This window comes from Helicoverpa zea, chromosome 10 (genome assembly GCF_022581195.2).
Source record: "Helicoverpa zea isolate HzStark_Cry1AcR chromosome 10, ilHelZeax1.1, whole genome shotgun sequence".
Taxonomy (NCBI): domain Eukaryota; kingdom Metazoa; phylum Arthropoda; class Insecta; order Lepidoptera; family Noctuidae; genus Helicoverpa; species Helicoverpa zea.
The window spans coordinates 1,292,438-1,314,944 of NC_061461.1; the positions used below are offsets into that span (position 1 = coordinate 1,292,438).

At 38.9% G+C, this 22,507-nt stretch overlaps 1 protein-coding gene across 7 annotated transcripts; it reads left to right on the top strand.

Moving 5' to 3' along the window:
- The first annotated feature begins 983 nt into the window (after positions 1 to 983).
- On the top strand, positions 984 to 22,237 carry LOC124633697 (SR-related and CTD-associated factor 4). 7 transcript variants are annotated; one of them, XM_047169002.1, is made up of 23 exons: positions 984 to 1,159; positions 1,231 to 1,521; positions 1,823 to 1,964; positions 2,395 to 2,495; positions 3,355 to 3,536; positions 3,903 to 3,972; positions 4,126 to 4,185; positions 4,429 to 4,547; positions 4,735 to 4,863; positions 4,971 to 5,095; positions 5,550 to 5,758; positions 6,791 to 6,982; positions 11,721 to 11,902; positions 12,781 to 12,890; positions 13,461 to 13,562; positions 14,008 to 14,126; positions 14,502 to 14,627; positions 15,045 to 15,307; positions 15,605 to 15,724; positions 16,143 to 16,387; positions 17,993 to 18,064; positions 19,340 to 19,378; positions 19,462 to 22,237. In XM_047169002.1, exons 1-23 carry the CDS (start codon positions 1,124 to 1,126, stop codon positions 20,847 to 20,849), a joined length of 4,422 nt encoding a protein of 1,473 aa, XP_047024958.1. In that variant the 5' UTR covers positions 984 to 1,123; the 3' UTR covers positions 20,850 to 22,237. The 7 variants fall into 7 exon arrangements, with proteins under 7 accessions (XP_047024958.1, XP_047024959.1, XP_047024960.1 ...); XM_047169003.1 differs by having other exon boundaries at positions 13,479 to 13,562; XM_047169004.1 differs by lacking the exon at positions 19,340 to 19,378.
- Positions 22,238 to 22,507: the final 270 nt, after the last annotated feature.

The following is a 22,507-nucleotide window of genomic DNA, read 5'->3' on the forward strand; positions in this document are numbered from 1 at the left end:
CAAAATACACAAGTTGTCATATATTTTTTTCTTGAAAGTAAGAACATACCATGACAAAGTGAAGTCTGTTTTCATTGATATTTTACCTACTACCAGTTTTATGGCACATCTGTTTCTGCATGATTTTCTTCATCTATAATTTTAGGATATCATTTCTTTAAATTCAGTTTTTTGCTCAAGTTACTTATAAAAGCGTTATTTTCTATGTAAAGATAGATAATAGGCCGATAAACTTACAAAGTTCAACATTCAAATATGTGTCATTATTGCACCCGCTGTTGCAGAAACGTTAACAGAAATTATCGTTCATTGCTCATCCCCCGTAGGTGATAGCGTGATAATATATATCCTATATGTTGAACAGGCTCCCAGGTAATATTCATGCAAAATTTGATTTAAATCTATGCAGTACTTTTCGAGTTCAGTGAGACCAAACATACAGACAAACAGACAAACAGACAAACAGACAAAAATTCTAAAAACTATATATTTGGGTTCAGAATCGATAATAGATCACCCCCCAAGTATTCTTTTTAAAAAATATTCAATGTACAGTTTTGACTTTCCTATCATTTTATTATATGTATAGATTACGAATATAAGTAGTACACCGTCAGAATACATGGTGAACTGAATGTAGTCTAGAGACCGACCAGAAACACACTAGATTTTATGACGCTGTTTAGTAATGGTGGGTATTGTGGTATCAAATAATAGCCGCCTTTAAAATTATCGACACACACATCACTAGATTCGTTTCGTTTCTCATTTCTTTATTTCCCTGCATCAGTAATATTATTTCTAAAAAGCTAAATTAGCTTTATTAAACACTAAATTAAATTCACATTAAAAACTGAATGTGGGCAATAAGCAAATCATGAGCTTTGATACTAATTTACTGATAAAAGTAAATCTAGTCATCATTAAAATAGATGCCAAATCCCTTTCCGAACGAGAGCTTCAACTCATGCCACTTGCCATAGACAACGATCTTCTCTGCACGCCATTTTGTAATTTTGAGCATGTTGACTCTTCTCCTGTAAAATGATTTTCTTTTCGTTGTTAAAATGTAGTGATGGTGTAGTTTTATAAATATTAAAGTGAAGAAGAGAAATAAACCAAAATGGAAATGCCGGAAGTAAAATCGTTCAACGCGGAGGTATTCTTCTAGCTCACTTTTCACATCGAACAATGTTCCGTGGCATCTTACTAACAAAATTTTTCTTACAGTTATCCGCGTTGTACGACAACAAGCCGCCGATATCAAAGGCGAAGATGAGTGCAATCACCAGAGGTGCTATCAAGGCCATAAAGTTTTATAAACATGTAGTGCACAGTGTTGAAAAGTTCATACAAAAGTGCAAGCCAGAGTATAAAGTGCCTGGTCTTTACGTGATAGATTCAATAGTGAGACAATCGCGGCATCAATTTGGACAAGATAAGGATGTGTTCGCGCCGAGGTTTGCTAAGAACATGCAGCAAACGTTTGCAAACCTCTTTAGATGTCCTCCTGAAGATAAGGTTAGTTACATAAAATTTATGTTTTAGGTTATAATCTGTCCCTCTCTTATCTATGTATTGAGTAAAATGTTTTCGGGACAGTACCAGCGGTACTTCAGCGTACCACAGAGTATAACTTACGAGTTAAGGGGTACTTTCAGTATAAGCCTTGCTTGTTATGTTTGAGTATTTTCATTATGCATGTAATTAATGTCTGTTATTGAATGCTAATAAGTGGAAATGCTAGGAACTTTCCAATAAGCATTATTTATAAAGGTCTCACATATAACTTAAGTCCTAATTCAAGAATAAATAATTTCAGCGCAACATAATCCGGGTGCTGAATTTGTGGCAAAAGAACAATGTGTTCAGTCCCCAAGTTATTCAGCCTTTGTTGGATATGGCAGACCCCAACCATCCATTGCATCAGGAGATACAACAACAGCAAAACAATACTGCTAATGGTAATATTTTATTTTTTTATAAGTTAATTTAACAAATCTTTGAAAAAACAGAAGTAAGTTAACTTCAGAGAGTATATTTTTTTGTCAAATTGAAAGCCACTTTGTACCTCATTCCTAAGACTGGTTAAAGTAAGTTTTTATTTTGAGTCACAAGTAAAATTAATATATTAAATAGGCTCGCAACTAGCCCATAAATTTCCTTCACTGTAATGCCCTCTGCAAGAAGAAAAATTACTTCTTTTTGCAGCACTACTAAATCTATGGCATTTGATATAGTACACTTTTGTCTAACGACTAAAGAATAAACTTCAATTCATTAACCGACCTGCACTGGATCAACCTAGCACATTGCACATTCCATACATTAGAAAAATAGCAAATGTTCATGCTAAGATCTCCAATAATACTATTTTTACATGTAAAATTCCAGGGAGCAGTCTGAACATCAGTCACAATGCATCAGACAACAAGATATCACCTGTGCCCCCACCACTCCACACCCCACAGTCTTCCACGCCCATGGGTGATCAGGTAAATATGTAAACAGTCAAAATTCATAAAAGCAATATAATAAATGACATAAACAAAGCTATGTTACTGCCAAATATGACCAAAATCCATCCAGTAGGTACAAATTTATTTAACTTTATGCAACATAATATTACATCGGCGGATTTAATGCCACAGGCATAGTCAACCTTAGGATAATGCAAAGTTAATATGGCACATTATATGGTGCATTAATTACCAAGACAGTATAGTATAATAGGAGTAAAAACATACCAACATACAAACTATACATTAGGATTAGTTGTTCCATTGTATAATGTGGATAAAAACCTCTTACTAAATAACAAGAGAAATACTGTTGCTATGCAAAAACAGGTTGTATAGTCAACTAGGCTTTAATGTAATCATGCAAAGAAAATATATCACACAAATATAATATTTATGTCATAAATTATAAATAGTTTATTCTTATCAGGATTAGTTTGACCTCTGTTATCTTGGGATGATATAAAAAATATTATAATAAGATTATTTTGTGTGCAGCAAATCACTATTGAGGATTTATGCAAAGAAAAATGTACATGCAGAGAAGCGAATTAACATTTCATCAGTAGATCTTATTGCCGAGTATTATTTCTGGTTTCATTTGCCTGAGTAGAAAATAATATGCATGTTCACTGTAAATCTTAACCATCCATAAACCAAGTTCCAAGTGGCGTGGCTTGCGACAGCCGATATTTCCGATTCGCTCGATTCTAAATTGTCGAACTTAAAGTACATAGTACTACTTAATCTATTCCCTAAAAATAATGGAATAAGTTAAATAGCACAAAGATAATCATATTTTGCGTATTGAGTCTATAATCAAATGTGTTATCAGTTCCAGGATCAGCCATCGGGCCCTCCAGCGAAGTTCAACAGGAAGTTGTTGAATGACTTTGAGTACGAGAGTGAGGACGACGCTCCGCCCGAGCCGCCGCCCTCGCACACACACTCACACACCAGCCATACCTCACACACTGGACATAATGCACAGCAGAACCCGGCTGATGCTTTAGGAAGGTCAGTACCTATTCTATTATATTACCCACTTTGAGTGTAAATGCACATGGGAATTGTATTTATATGCGTAAGCGCAGGATCCATATATAACATAGACCAATGGTTAAGACATCTGCTTTGTGGTTGGAATCAACCTCTAAGAAACAAAGAAAAGCATAAAAAAATACTAAAAATAGTATCTACACAAACCCAGTTTTGCATAAACTACATTGCTTTAAAGTTTCATCAAAATCCTGTCTGTAGTTTTTGAGTGAGACTAAGAAACATATACATCCAATCTTTGATGTTTATCATTATAAATAAGTTCAATATCTTTATATCTTGTTCTGATGTCCAACATCTCATTATTTGTTTTTTTGATTTCAGTATATTAACAAATCCAGAAATCATGAGGCAACTACATAGTTTGCAGGCGCAAATCGTCGCCATGTCAGGCGTAAGTATTATTTTCTTTTTGCAAAAAAGTAAATGAATGCCAAAACGTTTCAATTAGTAAAGTAAAAGTATTTTTTAAACAAATTTTAATGAACTGTAACGTTATATTATTCTATCCAGTTTGGGTTTATTGAAAAAGTCATTTAACTTTTAGAATCTGATGCCTATGATGCCTGATCTACAAATGCAACAAAATCAAGGCCTTCCATTTATGGTAAGAAAGATATTATGGCACACATTTCCCATTAAAATTAAAATGAAAGCAACTAATATTTATCGAACTGAGGCCTTTTGAAACATCTTCTTCGCTCTGAAGTCGGCCATTGTAACTCTTAATCTTTTGTTTCACATACATTAGTATCAGTTGCATGGTCACTAGTAGCTAACTTCATAGCGGCATAGTTATCTGACAACATCTTTGAACCTGTAACAAAAACTAATAACACTGTATTTTCAGGGATCCCAACAAGAGTCCCAGAAACAGAATGACCCCAAAGATGACATGGTGGAGTCTGATATAGAGTTTGTGGAAACCGGCCCACAAGTTATAGAAATACCTGATGCTAATGATTCTAGGTAAATATTGCATTCTGCTCTATATTTCACACCTATAGCTCTCGTCAAAAATGTTTCTCTGAAGCAGAAATGTTTGTTTTTTTTAAAGTGGTATTACAATTTTGAGTAATATCATATGTATTTGTGCCATTGCGACTACATACTTTTGACATATTTCTTTCACTAAAATGAGTATTTGTCTTCACAGTCCGTCACCGAAATCTCGGAGACACCGTTCAAGGTCAAAGTCGCCGCGACGTCGACGGAGGTCATCCAGATCAAGATCAAGATCACCCAGGAGAAGGAGGGACAGAGACCGCGATAGAGATAGAGAGAGGTAATTAATGCAATAAAAGAAATAACTAAGAAATAAATAAATCAAATGGTGAACAAAAAATATTGATACAGTAGTAAAAGATATTTGAATGATGATTTTTGTTACAGAGATAAAGACAGAGACAGGGATAAAGACAGAGAAAAGAATTACAAAGAGCGAGAAGCTGAAAGAGAAAAACAAAGAGAAAGAGAGAAGAAAGGTCTACCACCTATAAAGAAAGAAAACTTAAGTGGTAAGTTGTTTTATTTAGAAGCTGTAATTAATATATTATTAAATGTACAGCGAAAGAGACAGCTGCTTCTTTTTTACATCGATGACCTATGTCCAGCACTAATATAATCTACTACCGATCGGTAATGATGAAGGTATTGTTAGAGCTAGTTCAGAAATGGCGAAATCCGTGCGGAAGCATATTGCGCGGTCAGACCGCGTGGATTTTATTTATATTAGTGCCTATAAGTCGTTCATGCCGCGCGGATTGTCACTCCGCGCGGCTACCGCCGCTTAACCGCTACAAAATGTATTCGCGTGGTCGCCGCGGATCCATTTACTTGACGTACCTAGAGCGCGTTCAATTGCTCTGCGGAATCCGCCGATGACAATGGATCGCTTCGACACGCTCGAAAAGAGACCTGCTTTGTGGGACATAGTGCAGAATACTTACAAATCTGTGAATGTTCGTGCAGTGTGCAGCACGACGCTGTGGGTGGGGCACCTGTCGAAGCTGGCGACGCCGGAGGAGCTGTCGGACCTGTTCGGCGGCGTGGGCGGCGTCAGCGCCATCGACGTGGTGGCGCCGCGCGGCTGCGCCTTCGTCGTCATGGAGCGGCGCCGCGACGCCGCCAAGGCCATCGCCAAGCTCAACCGCCACAAGCTGCACTCTAAGGAGATCACTGTGAGTACCGCTGTACCTAGAGCTGCCATCTCGAATTTCGCCAAAGCTGACCATTTGGCGTAAATCGTATTTTTTCTTCGGCCCAAAAATTATATTTAAATATTTTTTTTTTTTTTTCACTTAATATGTATATGCAATGACCATTAACAAAAACAAAATAATAGTTATTTGTTATACAAGAGTGCAAAGTTGCTTTTTAACCGCGGGCTCAATTTTGATGACCGAGCAAGCGAAGGATTCTAAAATTGAAACACGAGCGTAGCGAGTGTTTCAATAATTAGAATCCTGAGCGATAGCGAGGGAATCAAAAGAGCACAAGGTGAAAAATCTTTGCACTCGAGTGCAACACGTAACTTTTCATCCCACCTCATCGAGGAAATTTTTAAAACAAAATGGCGCGCACATATATGAGTATCAAATTAAAAAGAAGTACGTATTAAAGTTCATTTATTTGAAAACTCAGTTTTAAATTAAACGAGGTCAAAAATCTATGTAAAAACAATAATAAAAATTACTTAATTAATTGAATAATTATTTTAAGCAGTATTTCATTTGTTGAATATGTATTTGTTTGAAAAGTCTTATCAAGATTGTCACAAATGGAGCATTGCACACGATGTTCTAAATTCAAATCACTTTGCCGCTCTAGAGGATAAAAACGGCTTTTGCGCTCAGATATCAAAGGGTAAAAGTACTCTTTCCGAGATGGTGGGATGAAAAAGTTTTTTTAATACAAACACGCGACGACCTGTTACGAAATCGCTACGGAGCTGCGACATGTTCGCTGTGGCTTTAGTTCTTACACAGCATTCACAGTGAGCGTGCCCCGAGGCGTGGGCACAGTAAACTGTAACGTCACTGGTAGCTTTCGTAGGCTCACTCGCGTGCGAAACGAGTTTGAGTGTGCTTACAGCGCTATAAATTGCATGCGGAACGTCGTTGATATAGATTTCTGGGGCTGTTTTTTAGATCAGTGACCTATAAAACTGGCTATAAGTGTTGTTGTAGTTAACATTTTTTATGTTTTATCAGGTGGCATGGGCACCAGGAAAAGGCGTGAAGGGTCGCGAGTGGAAGGACTACTGGGAGGCGGAGCTGGGCGTGGCGTACCTGCCGTGGGCCGCGCTGCAGGCGCGCTGGGCGCTGGGCGCGCTGTCGCTGGACGCGCTGGAGGACGGCGGCAGCGTCGATGAAGACACGCTGCCGCCTTGGTTGCCGCCCAGGGTCAGTATGCAACATTATCTGTCGAACTTTTCAACTATGTTGGGGTCGGCTTCCAGTCTAACCTGATTCAGCTGAGTACTAGTGTTTCACAAGAGGCGACTGCCTATTTGATCTCCTCAAGTCGGTTAACAAAGTGTTCGCGAGAAATATGTTACGTTTGACTTGTTTGTCAGTCTTGTCATAATTCCCGAACAGATAAACCGATTTTAACCTTGTTATTTTGATAAGGGAACAAATATAATGACCACCATAAAATGCTTTGATACCCTTAATTTTGTAACCGGAAATATCTACTGAACACCAGAAAACAGTCTAAAAATGTAATAGTACCAGCTATTTTAGTCACGACTTCACTTTAAATTGTATTCGACCACCAAATTTAGTAAATGATCACCAACTCTTGACGACCAAATTAATGTATTATTTTTGCCTAAATAAGTCACTGTGATTGCCATAAAGTGTAGGCTTATTACCAAATTAAGTATTATAATCCCATTTTTGCCTAAATAAGTCACTGTGATTGCCATAAAGTGTAGGCTAGAAGTAGTGAGTAGAAGTATTATAATCCCATATTAAGTTATGTGTCCGGCTTGCAATGCATGCGTGAGTGTCAGTATGACGAGTGACAGGGGAAAATGGAAGAAAATGACATATTGCGCCGACCCCAAGTAAAATCGGGAACAGGGCAGGAGAAAGAAGAAGAAGAATGTGTTTCTCAATACACTCCCTCGAAAACACACTCTTATCGCACTGTTTAGAGGCATGCAATAGACAATTTTCCACCCTAGTGCAGGAAAAGGGTCCCCATGATGTTATTACATGTATTGTATCAGGCCGAACTTATTTTTTTGGAGTCAGTTTACTTAAACAGGATAGCAAGATGTAAAAAGTTTGATTATCATTTTATATTAAAACGCTGATATAATTTTGATGATCATTTACTACTTTTGGTGATCATTTACTACTTTTGGGATAACAATGATTTATTTGGACTCAATTTGCTTAAATAGGATAGCAGAATTTAAAAACTTTGGTTATAATCTTACTTTAAAATGGTGGTTTAATTTTGGTGATCATTTACAAGTTAATAACTTACCATGGGGCTAACCGACCGTGTGTGAAAAGGTGTCCCGGCATTACTCATTACTCATTACTCATTACTATTTTTGGCTTACGCATGATTTATTTTGGAGTAATTTCACTTAAATAGGATAGCAAAGTGTTAAAACTTTGGTTATAATTTTACATTAAAATGCGAGTTTCATTTTGGTGATCATTTACTATTTTTGTCTGCTATTTGTTACTATATCTGGTGATCAGTTAAACATAAGCCTTTTGATAATTGATAGTGTCGTTTAAGGGCGCTTTCAATTTAGACGATTGGTGCCGGACTGCTGCAGTCCGGGTATCGTACTGCGCACGGGCGGTTATGATTTTTCATACAAAATGTCTCGACGCAAAGTCGTGTGACAGCAGTGCGGCGCACGTCCGTTGGCGGAACGGCAACAACCTGTCTCAGTCGTTGTTCGCTAGTGCTGTGAACGCATCGTGTTTCTTAGACGTTTTCGTGCATACCTACCTAATTATGGATGATTTAAATACTGAAGATTTTATAAATGAAATAGAGTTGCATCCCACCGTTTGGGATTCTAAATGTGACAAGTATTCAAATCGACGTTGTATTCCATTTTTAACAAAGATATAATTTATAGAAACATTCTCTAGACATACTAAAATAGTTCAAAAAATCAGCTGAGCTTTCTATTAATCTAGGGTAAAGTGTATAAAAATCACCAGTTTTATATTTTAAGACCGCACCGCGGATTTTTTGATTTTAGATAGCTCCGCCCACTACACTTCCGCGTCTATCGCGTCGCGCAAGCTATACTCTTCACTCAATGTGTAAAATTTGAATTTCGCGCCAATCGCACACGCCGAGGTCAGCGCGGGGTCAGGAGAACCGAACAGGGAAGATAGGGAGCCGCAACTTACCTAAGTTTTTTATTTTTTGATCGGATTTTTTTTTGTTGTACTTACAAAAATTATTTGTAATGAAAACTTTTTATAAAGAGTAATATGATAATTTGGACGCGTATGGTTGTGTGTATGTATGTGTGGTGTGTCGTGTATGTGTGTTTGTATATCCAGAACGGATGAATCGATATGTATTTAGGTTTTTTTGTCTGAAATGAAATTAATCGGGAGTGTTCCTAGCTTTATTTGGCCCAAGATGGCCGCCGCCACAAAATGGCGAATAACATATTTTTTTTACAATTCCTTCAGTATGGATATCAAATGAAAGGGCTTCATTAGTATGTAGAATCATGTATAATATTATTTAAAGTCCAAGATAGCCACCGCCAGAAAATGCTGAATTGCATTGTTTCTTTATAGCTCTCTCAATATGGGTATCAAATGAAAGCGTTTGACCAGTGTTAAATAATTTATACTAATGTTATAAAGAGGAAAGATTTGATTGTTTGTTTCTGTGGATTGTATAAGTTCTGAAACTGCTTATAGTTCGGCCATTCAGAGAATGCGTTCCTGACACGTCGCGATTGAACTGACGACGTAACTTTGCAATGGCGTTGCAGTTACGATAAAAATATTTTTGCTGGTTGTTTACCGTTTTAACAATTGAGGAGCATTAAAACAACATTATTATATCAATAATCAATGAATGTTATTACGTCGTCAGTTCAATCGCGACGTGTCAGGAACGCATTCTCTGAATGGCCGAACTATAACTGATTTGATTTGCTTTCACAATTAGAGATTTACACTATCCCCAGTGAATGTAGGCCATATTTTATCCAGGCACAGGAAGAAGTTCCCCGGGAATGCGGCTAAAATCGCGTTAAACAGCTAGTAAAACTTAAGTGGTTAAGGAATAAAAGCGTCGCAGATCTTGTGTGTTATGTATGCTATAAATGTATGTAGTGAAGCTGTAAGGTATCAAAGAAGTAATGAAGCTAAGTAATTCATTTTTAAACATATTTATTAAAACTGAAATATAAATAATAATATAATGTAAAAAAAAAGAATTTATAGTATAACACGGTCTCCATAGATTTTTTGTTCTCAGAGTGCTTATAGTAAGTTCAACTCAGTCTTGCGCGCGGTTATGTGTGGGTAACCCTTGTACATATACAGTGACTTTGTGTGCGTGACAAGAGGTACAGTCGGGTACAAATACAGTTATTTAGGGGTTACGGCTGTTTAAGGAAAAACAGTTATTACGTAATTTAATGTTTATTTATCTGTGTAAATATCTATTGAAATTATTAAGTTAGTTTTTGATTTGTTTAATACCCAATAAAAATATTTATTTATTTATAATGATTCTGAATCGCTACTTGAAAAATCAAGTCCACACTTTTATTTATTGTCCTCGTACCCCGAGCTAGAAAATATGTAAGGAGTATTTAATTCATCTTAGATATTTCACCTCATTTATTTCTTAGATACTGTCAATGTCAATTTGAAAAAACTTATGAGAAAATAATGAAAAACTGTAAGATGTAATAATAAAAAGCTTTGGATGTTGTTTCATTTTTTGAAACGCTACTTGACTCCTTAAACATTTTCTTCGTGAACAACTAGACATTTTTGTAAACGACTGTACCCATAACAAAAAGCGATAAGAACACGTCATGCTCGGACGACGTCACTGTCACACGAGCGAAAGTTGTATATTTACAAGCCGACGCACACATAGGGCCGCGCGCAAATCTGAGTTATCGTCACAAATTATTATACCTACGGCCGGAGCGACAACATGCGCAGGTCCGACCTCGACGAGGGCTATCGCCGGACTGGCTCGTCTCCGTACACATTGTGTATCAATCGCTAGAGCACGGATATAAGGTTCAGAATTGCGTAGCGTCTATCATGATCGCTGCCGCTCAAAAAATCCAATATCTTAAAACTTTAATTAAAAATGTTTGGTAATAGTTATGGAAAAATGACTTTGACAGAACGTTAATATTGATGTTAAGAATATATTAGAGTAATTTTGAAACATAAAGATAGTGTAACTTCCTTGTAATTTCAAAAATAGTACTTTTTTAGACGTGTTTTCGGAATTAATTATGATCGAGTAAAATTATCAGTATCGTGTTTTCGTTCTGGCAGAATCTAGATAAAGATATCAATTTACCTATATCAAAATTTCAGATCCATTGGTAAGCGGGTAGTCCTATAATTTGGCATGGCAAACGGCTATCAAAATCACGGTGGCGTCTTAAAGAAAATATTGGCGACGCCCTAGTACGGCATCGTTTATGTTTCTGCCGAAGCAAGAGAACTAACAATAACACTTCCTCGTCAGAGTCCATGGCACCGACTAAAGTTGGGTTTCGATGGATATCACTAAAATTCGATCGGACTGCAGCCGCGTATCTCTTCAAATAAGACGATTTACGTCGTACTGCTGTCGTCCGGCAGCAGTACGGCTCATGGTCGTAACAACCGTGCGGCAGCAGTCCGGCACCAATCGTCTAAATTGAAAGCGCCCTAAAAGTTGTAGAAGTGGCGGAAGGTCAACAAATATACTCGATTACATTACACATGTGCACGTACACTTGTGCACATTACAAAATATCGAATAACGATAAAAAAAACGTTATCGGTAACGGACCAACTGCTATAAACCCAACTTCAACGCTTTTAATCAAACGACTTATGAACTTTTATGTACTCGTAGTTCTTATATTATACAACTTATTCTTCCCAACAGATATTACCGAAGTCGATGATGGAGAACATGTCGATGCTGGGGCTACCAGGGGCCGGCGCGGCGCTGCCGCTGGGCGCGCTGCCGCCCGCGTCGCTGCCGCCCGCCTCGCTGCCGCCCGCCATGCCCACACTGCCGCCCGGGGCGACTGCAGGGATTAATATTCCGAGGATGCCGCCGCCTGGGTAAGTTCTTACTACCTTCATTCTAAAAGTATCAGGAGTCAGCTGAAAATCAGTGGTGTGCTTGCATGCATAGCATATACTGAACTGAGTCTCCTGCCACACATCATTTTCTCATTCTGTTTGTTGTCCTGTTAACGTAACGTTTCTGTATAGCAAATAAATGGTTTCATGAAACAAATTAAACTAGAATGAGTTACGTTTGACAGCCTGACTGGTTTATTCCTAGCTCTGATAAAAAAACTGCTAACTTTGAGATGAAAGCCCTTGTATGTGTGTATCTTTATTAATGAGGTGCCTGTATGGATATGACCCTTATTTTACGTTACACGGCACTACAGTTCACCAATACGAAATTGTTACAGACACATAAGTTCTCCAAAATACAATATAGTTACAGGCCAATTATATAGTAATTTAGGAACGACTATCTCGACCAAACTGAAGTATGGGATCAGAAATAATGCACGCGACACCTTACTATACCCAAATATGTATGTGCACTTACATAGCTACGTATGTGTGTGTCCCTACATTTATGAATATTAAAAAATACACATTAACCGTCAATTTATAAAATAGAACAAAAGACCTGGCCAGATGATGCTGTGTTCACCTGCATGTCTGCCACAAGCAGATCTGTCATATTGATTGATAGCAGTTTTTCTAAATCCTGTGCTTAAAAAAATAAAAACTGCAGCTCACACAGTTATAAAATCACAACAAATTATGCCCTTTCATATTCAATTTGGATGCTGAATATGAGGCGAGACATGAGGAAACAACTATTTTAAGACCTATAATTGTAACCATATTTAAATTCTAATTCTAACATATTTAACAGAGTAATTCTAACAATTTATTAATTATCTCTCCAACAGCATGCAAGCAGGTATGCCGCCGGGCCTAGCGGGCAGTTTGCCGCCCGGCATCAGGCCGCCCAACATCGCCAGCATGCCGGGCCTGCCCAACATGCCTGCCGGAGTGCCTGGTAAATACACATTTATTACTTTCATTATATACCATTATTTACTTGGTTAATCATAGGTATTACTTTAGGATCTTATTATTAAACGATGTCTTTTGCCGTGAAGGCATACAAATAAAAATATATATATATATATATACACATTATTGCAAAATGATCACTGTTTTTTTTTTAATATATACAGAGCTTGGTAATTAACTTTGCCCTTCTCGTAAGCCATTTGATACCGCGATATCCAGTAGTGTTTTGTTTGTACATTTGGACTGGTACTCAGTCACAGTAGCCAACTTTGAAGGAGTAATTTGACGTAAACTGGATGTAATGTTATCGCAAAACTGAATTGCTGTCCACAGCTAAATTCCTCACACGCATACGCACGTGATCTATTTATTTAAATATTTCATTGCTTCATCAGTATCACACATACATAGAAATACCCTATTTTGGTTTTAATAAATAAATACCAGATGCCATACGTCTACTCGTTTGACCTCTATCACAAAATATATTATATATTTAAGTATTCTAAATCGTGTTCACATTGACATAAACTAATATAGCGTATGATCTTAGCGTCAGCATTTGTCTTAGGGCTACAGAGCGAGGCGGGCTTGCCGCCGACCGGTCTGCTGCGCTTCCCGCCCGGCCTGCCGCCGCAGTCGCTCACACAACCTGGTCAGTTATTATCTATGCTTCTGTACTAATATTACAAAGCTAAATAGTTCCTTTTTGTATTTAAGTTTTAAATAGGCAATTTACTGAAGAAGGCTTGTAAGTTACTTTTTATCTGGGTTAGCATGATGGGATGAATTTTATAAATCATTTTTAAATATTGTATCATTATAATCGTTTTGTATACCGCAATATACACATTATATCAATTTATATATAAAACATTGTTGAAAGGTTCTTTCAACTTAAAGACAGACATGTGTTGCTGGGGAGTTTGTTGCACCACTTCTTCTTTCCAGCAAAAACACAGGAAGTGGTGAAGGGTGGGCGTTTTATGGGCTGTCTTTTGTATTTATATTTTGTATAAATGATTTTTGATTTGATTGTTAACATTACATAGAAAACTATTTTGACCAATTTTTATTAAATGTATTGTGTTTTCACTCAGGTATGGTGGGTGGTTTCCTGAGCGGTCTGTTAGGCGTAGGCGTGGGTGTAGGCGGGCTGGTGGGAGGCGTTCCCTTACTACAGCATACGTTGCCGCCACAAGCTACGCCACCTGCTGCGGTAAGTAGACAATATTTATATACTTTCGGTCAGTTGCTATATAATGTATTGTGATTCATTACATTGTATAAAATTGCCTTCTGTATTAGTTTATCTGTGTGCCCACTGGGAGTTTTTTAAATGAGGTCATAAATTATCGCAGTGTCGGCTGTGTGTTAGCATACGGATCTAACAGTAACAACCCTGTTGACGCTAGTAGTGATAGTTCAATATATCATCTCTCTGGATAAAGAAAGATCAAAAACTCAAGAACTCAATCTAGTAATATTTAACTTAGAAATAAGTACTTTTAGCAAACTCACATGAAATAAAATTATCAGTACCTAATCACTAAAAATATCAGTAACTAATGAATCCATAACTCTTTACATACAGAGAACGGGTGAAACCCATCATAGTGACGATGCCATGGATCTTGACACGGAAGACAATCACGGCGATGAACCCAGCGCCGAGACCAATGATACTACCGCACCGCCACCGGCGCTATTGCCTGATCAGGTTAGTATTTATTTTGATGTATAAGATATGTGTTATTAAGGCATAGATTTCGCTTTTTTTGTCGTTACGAAAAAAGGGTGGAGTAGTAGAGGTATGGGTGGCTGAGCTCTTCAAAGTTACCTAGGCAAACCGCTTGGCAAGACTGGTTGCCAGACCAAAAGGCAAAAGCCCTTCTGATGCCACTAACAACTGCTAAAGAAACAAATGGCACCCAGAACAAATAATTTTATGTGCATCACGAAACATTGAAATTGGACAGAGTTCCGTGTCCAAATTCAATGCTTCGTTGTTGTATCGTGTCGTTATGTCGGAAATTGTCACCCAGTCCCAGACCGACATTTTCCACAAGCGCCTCTCTCACAAAATTTTAAAATAGTTCACAAAAACCCAACACTAACAACAAAATTTCTTCCACAGATCCAAGCGCTACTATCAATTCCTCCCCCCAACTTCAACTCTTCAGAACCGCCTCCAGGCTTCAACATCTCAGAACCGCCGCCTTTCAACGCGTCACAACCACCTCCCGACGAGAAACATGACGACGACAGGAAAGATAGGGATAGGGACCGCCGGGGAGGCGACAGGGATAGGGATAGGAGAGGGGAGAGGGATAGGGAGAGAAGAGAGAGGGGAGAAAGAGGAGATAGGAGAGAGAGGGACCGTGGGAGGGATAGAGATCGGTAAGTTTGATTTTGGGATTAATCAAGTTGAAAGCGTTATTTAAATACACATATGATAGTTCAATTACAAACATACCACATAAAGTTTGTATGATCAATGTAAAATTCTGAAGCAAATGTAACGAATTCCTTTTCTGTATAAAAAGTCATGTTGATGATAAAAATAAGAAATAACTGCCTCTCTCAAGATAAACATTCAATAATCTGCACATGCGATACATGTTTTTCATACTTTATGTTTATTCTACGAAGACTATAGATTTAATTAAAATTAATATTTGTAATTCCTTTGAATAGTGACGGAAGAGAAGACCGCAGAGATCGCGATAGAGATAGGGGACGCGACAGGAGGGATCGAGACCGCGATAGAGACAGGGGAGGAGATAGAGAGCGATTCTCTTCTAGAGATAATAACAGGTCAGTTCTGCCTTGTAATCATATTTTTAAGTTGAAAACGAGATTTATAAACAAATAACAAAGTTGAATAATGTATGTCCTTTGATCCTCTTCAGCTTAAAAAAAATAATCAAGATGGCCGAATGGCCGCTAATTTGATCTTATCCTAATAATTTAGCACATACAACCCCTATTACTTACTTATATAATAGCTTTTTAAGATGTCAAATGTGTTGTATGGTACACGTAGATGTTTACACTCACGATTTTACAAAAATATATCTAATCTCAAAACTTAAGTACATCATTCTGAGTAATGTGTATAATTCAGTTGTGTCCCACATTTCTCTAACCCGTATAAAGTACCTATATCTTTTCATAAAACTAATTGAAGTAAATAAGGCAATATCCGATACTAAAACAACCATTCAACCCACAGAGAACAAACAAACAGCCGCGAAAAATCCCCCCGCCCCCCACCAGGGCCAGAAAACCCCGAAAAGAGCTTACAAGAACGACTCTGGGAGATGGCCAATGGCAAACCCGCGAGGGAGGACAAGAGGGATGAGTTCCCCGAGCAGAGGGACCGGGAGGACTCGAGGGACGAACAGAGGAACGATAGGCCTCCGCTCATAGACAGAGTACCGGCCCGACATGATGGGCCGCCCGCTAATATGGATAATGGTAAGTTTTTACTATATATAGTTCTCGAAAATTTCTTTATATTGCCGTTAGGCCAAACCGGGCATCAAAATCCACTTTTATGTTAGTGGCTAAGAAAGGCACAGATTAATATCTATTCAATTATTGTTCGGAGCATGAAATACTTGTTATTGAAATCGGGTTAAACATGATTTAGTCCTATAGTAAATGCATTATAATACATAACTTATAAATGTTGTATCTCACAAAAATCGGGGTTAATCATACTTGTGTTGTGTTAGGGTGGGTTGCATCATCCTTACTAATATTATAAATCGGAAAGTGAGTTTGTTTGTTTGTTTGTTTGTTTGTTCCGCTTTCACGCCGTAACTACTGAACCGATTGCTTTGAAATTTTGCAGACGTAAAGTTAGAAGTCCGGATTAAATAATAGGGTACTTTTTATCCCGAAAAAAATAGATATTCCCGAGGGAAAACAAAAATATTGTTTGCTTGATGGATGGATTGTAGATGGCGCTGTGTGTCGTTTAAAACAAGGTAATATATTGCAAACGAATATAAACATGTAAATTTAGAAGCTAAATGATACGATAATGAATCCCCGAAAATGAGGAATTCCCGAGGGATGATGTACAATTTGTTTAATCGTCTAAACTGTTTTTTTTTACATCTACTTATATATTGCAAACGAATATGAACATATAAATTTAGAAGCTAAATGATACGATAATGAATCCTCGAAAATGAGGAATTCCCGAGGGATGACGTACGATTTGTTTTATTGTCTTAACTGTTTTTTTTGCATCTACTTATCCTGAATTAACTATAATTCAACGAATTACTAATTGGTATAAGTATTAGTTAAGTTATTTCGTTCTTGAGGTATGCGATAGATGGCGCTGGGTGTTTTTAAAACGTGGTAACGATGTGTTTTTAAAATACATAAGAAGTGGAATGATAGCTTTTTAAAACGTGGTGACGTTGTTTTTTTTAAGATACGTAAGAAGTGCAATGATATCTCGCGCTTTAACCTGTAGCTCATTGTTCAATCGCGAGCTTCCCGATAGCTCGATAGATGGCGTTGTGCTTTTCTGTATCGTGGTGTTAAGGTTCGCCGCGAATTAGTCTGTTTTGAAATCAGTGGGGCCCAGTAGCGCCAGGGCCAGCCGCGGCTGCGGGTTGTTCGAAAGAGGTACCGCGGCCCTGGTATATAAAAGGCCTAGGACGGAACACGACGATTTTAGTCAGTAAGAGTCTGACACTCCCTCACCGCTGCTTACCCACAGCGGGAGGGGTGAACCGAATTCCACGCGGGCGAAGCCGCGGGCGGAAAGCTAGTTTAACTATAAAAATAACTAAACTATAACTTACCGTGAAATTGCACCCAATTGGTCGAATCAAACAACAATATGTAGTGATATATAAGTTTAAAAAATCTATGATTTGGTTATCGTTTTACTTATGTAAATAGTGTAACCCTCTGTAAGTGTGTAATTGTACATGCGCAATTGCACATTGTCTTTATTATGCGTGAGCTAGAGCCACCAAAATGATACGTTTTGTGAGATAAAACATGTATACGTACTAGTAGAATTAGGCACAAAGTAACGTAAGTTCCGTCCCTTAGCGGAGGGCGCGGGCGGGCCGGGCCGGGCGCCGCGCCTGCCGCCGCCGCACCTGCAGCCGCACTTCCGCGCCGGTACGTCACACCCACCTCTGTAGTGTTCACAACTATGTCGGGCGAGGCTTCCAGTCTAACCGGATGCAGCCGAGTACCAGTGTGCCACAAGGAGCGACTGCCTATCTGACCTCCTCCACCCAGTTACCCGGGCAACCTAATACTCTTTAGTAAGACTGATGTCAGACTCACTGGCTTCTGACTACCCTTAATGACTGCCAAGGATGTTAAATGACAGATTAGCAAACTATTGGATTATTATTATTAGTTCGCAAAAATATTGGACACGTATCACTACATAGTATAAAACAAAGTCACTTTCTCTGTCCCTATATCCCTAGTATGCTTAAATTTTTAAAACCGCATCAAAATATATTACGTAAGATATTGATGCGGTTTCGTTTAGTAGTTAATGGAGAGGAATGTTTATATGTAAAATAAAATACATTAAATAGTTGGGAAATACTGTTATCCCAATCCATTAAGTAGCATTGCACCCGATGAATTTATAAAAAAGAGCAGAAATAAACCGACCAAATGAGAGTCAACTTACGCACAAAGGGTACCGTTAACTATAAACCCCTCTAAAATATTTATTTTCTTCTGGTTTCCAGTATTTTTTGTTAAAGCGAGACAAAATACATTTATGAAAAAAATAACTTCTAATTAGGAGAGCGTATATTAGCGGTAATGTAAAACATAACAATACATTAATTTATGTTAATTAGCGGGAAAAAACAAAAAATATGTGTCCAATATTTTAGGCTACTCTAAGAAATGGATTAATCATGCGTATTTGTTAGTCCACTGCTGGGGCACGTTTCTTCTTAGCTTCTTTCTTATTTGACTTATAATTCGGTATATTTACTATCTAACCTTTCTTTTTATGTTTGTATTGCACGTAACTGTGGCGAAAATGTAACGAAATATTAGTTATTCCATTTTTATTATTACTGTCACTGTTAACGAAGTATCACTGTACTTACTTCCAACTGGTTTTGATTGGATAGCTGCATGGCGAAAGAAACTTGAAATGAACATGCTATAGATTCATAAGTTTTACTAACAGCTATTCCTATTTACTAACACATTATTGTTTTTTTTTTTATATCTGGGGTCCCTCATTTTTCTTCATAAATTATTCTTTTCACATCTTTCATGATCTCTGTTTACTATTTCTGTTAAATTGGTGGTAGAAACACATTTTACTAGTCACAATATTCTCACATAAAATTTAAGAGCACTTTATGTAGTTAGTTTCAAAGTATTGTCTATAAAAGACTATTTCATTTGCAGAATTGAGAATGAGAGGACCGCCTAGACCCCCGATGTCAGGTATGGCTGGACAAGGTCACCCTAACGTAAACTAGCCCAGCGTAACCGACTTTACGCTAAAATCTTCCTTTTATCACTTTCAGGACCCTGGATGGATGGCCCCGGACCAGGACCGGGCCCCTTCGGCCCCCGCTTTAACGGCATGGGCCCGCCCTTCAACCGGCCGCCATTTGATGGCCCGCGACCTCCCTTCGACGGCGGCCCGCCCATGTTCGAAGGCGGACCACGATTTGAGCGACCGCCGTTTGGTCGCATGCCATTTGACGCCATGAACCGCCCGCCCTTCGACGGTCCCCGCCCACCTTTTGATGGTCCTCGCCCACCTTTTGACGGACCACGACCTCCCTTCGACGGGCCCAGACCCTTTGATGGTCCACCATTTGACGGCGACAGACCTCCCTTCGACGGTCCCCCGCGCTTCGACGGACCGCCTGAGTTCTTCGACCGTCCCCGAAGATTCGATGATCGCGAACAGTTCGGAGACCGAGGCTGGAATGGTGACCGCGACCGCGACCGAGACTGGGGAGACCGCAGACCCGACTGGGACGACCGACGCCGGGATAGGAGGCAACCTAGAGATCACGAAGACAATCGGTTCAACAGACAGGACCGAAATGATAGGAGGAGGACCTTCGATGATAACCAGCAGAATAGAGGCAATGACCACAGACGAGGTGATGATAACCAACAAAATAGAGTTAACGATGCTCGCCGCGGTGACGACAGCACGCAGAACAGAAACAATGACACGCGTAAGCCTGATGACAGATCCACTGACCGCGATGAATCAAGCAAATCGAAACCTAAAGACGACAGATCTGACAGAAGTGAAAGGAATTCAAGGCGGGAGAGAGATCGAAAATCTAGATGGGGAGCCGCTGAAGAGGCAGAGACCGCCGGCAATGGTGACGATGACAAGCCTAAGGAAGCCAGCCCGCCTGCGGCCGCGGCTCTAGAAACAAACGAGGCTGGACAAGAAGAACAAGCTGAGCCCATTGAAGCCAGTGAGAGTATTCCCTCCGAGGAAGCTCAGCCCATGAGCCAGGAGTCTCCTCGCGACACCACGCCTAGCACGGAACCTTCCGCAGCTCCAGAACAGTCTGAGGAGACAAGTAGTCAGGAGAACGATAAAACGGAATACTCTCCTCCTGAACCGTCTTCTAATTCCTCTCCCCCGCGGACAGCAGTGTCAGATGAACCCTCTAACGATCTATACGACGCGGATGAATCCGTCGACACCAGTTTCTCAGCCCCCGCCCCAGTACAAACTGAGTCGAGCGAGTCACCTCCCTCGCCTATCGTTGAAAAAGAACCTATGGAAGTAGAAAGTGAGGATTCCAAGACTGTCGATATGTTCAGCCCAGAAAGAAAACAAAAAGAAAGTAGCCCCGACAGAGAACAAGAGAGCTCTCAGGAGAATGAAGCCGGAGAGTCGCAGAGCAGCGCAGAGAGCAAGGAAGGTGCCGCTTGACAGCGGCGCAAGTGGAAAGTTGGGTATTTCCAGTGGAAATGATTCGGGTGACGCTCGGCGCCGCGCTGTGCCGCCCGCCGCCGCCACCGCCGAACCGTTATAACGCCAAAGATATTTTTTATACACGAAACAAAAAAAGTTGAAATATACGAGTGCCTTATTGGTTACCCAAGTGTTTTGTTTTGCTCGCATCCGGCACGGCATCCGGCACGGCTCGGCTCGCGTGAAGAGGAACGCGCCTGGGCACTCAAGTCGAGTGACCCGGGCCAGGTACGGTTGCTAATGATACTTCGTACGCAAGTCCAGAACAATTGCACACCACTCACAGTTTGCAACATGTCCGCGACTACATTCATTAATTCAATCTTATTGTCCCTTGAGCATATTCACATTTGCAATGGTTGTTTGTGTACTCCCTCCGGTATTAAACGATGCTACATGTTGCAACGGTAAACTTGTCTAAATATTGAAACATATGCACAATTGTACTCGGCGGGCGTCCTTATTTTATTATTGCATAATGTCGAAATGGAATCAATGTAATACAGTACATCACTTTATATATTTATGAAATGAAATGTTTTAATTAAATAATATTTATATGATGCAAATGATTGCCATTTCGACATATTATATCGCTAGCAATGTGTGCAAAATACCTTGGCGGCGGCCGCGTCACCCGAATCAGCCACGGATATACACCGAAGAGTTTCGACGAACGACAAGAACGGAAGATCACTCCATGTATCTATTGTCTTCACGGAATCGCGTGTTTTAGCTATTGTGTTACGTCCACGTTACGACGATTTTATTAAGTTCTTTATTATTTTTTACTTGACTAATTTCGATTACTCGAATTGTATGTGTATACTTTACTTTGGGCAACACTCGTTGCAGTAATATTAATCAAAATTACCACCAAAACTTGTTAGTACTGTTTCGCACTTTCTAAAACTATAAATGATTTTAAAATTTGACTTTTGTCTTAGATAACTTGGTGGTGGTAGGGAAAGGATTTTAAAGTAACTATTTAAATCTATTTTATAGAATATCGACATAAACATGTTTTATAAATTTATATAGGCACTATATCTGTAGTTAAATTGTTTATGGATTTAGGTTTATAGTAGGCTGGCAATAAGTATACTTTACTTTTGAAGGACATAAGCGCAAAGTGCGCTATGTGTAACGCTTCATAGTATCGATGTTTATATGTAACATATTTTTATAAAATTATAATGTGAGTCTTATTATATCATTGAGATTTACCTACTCCATTACTTTGAACTTTTCAATATTAGGTATTTAGCTGTGTAGATAAACATTATAATTTCAATGCATGCTTCAATGTTTGTCATATTTGCTTGAATAAAAATTTATAAAACTCATTGGAGCTATGTTTGATTAGATTCCGGAACATGTAGAATATTCTAGTGCAGCCTGTCTTCGAGGGTCCTCAGTCGACGTGCGGGGTTCCTTTTGCACACATTGACTAGTTTGTGCGTTGTTTTTGTCACGTTACAGCTACAGCTCACGAGACCCCGAGAAATAGAATTCACCAAGACAGAAGCTGCTGCTACTCAACATGCCTACTTTAAAATTTTGAACTAAAATTATTATTTTCTTGTTTCACTTCCTCCTTAAAATACCCCAATTTT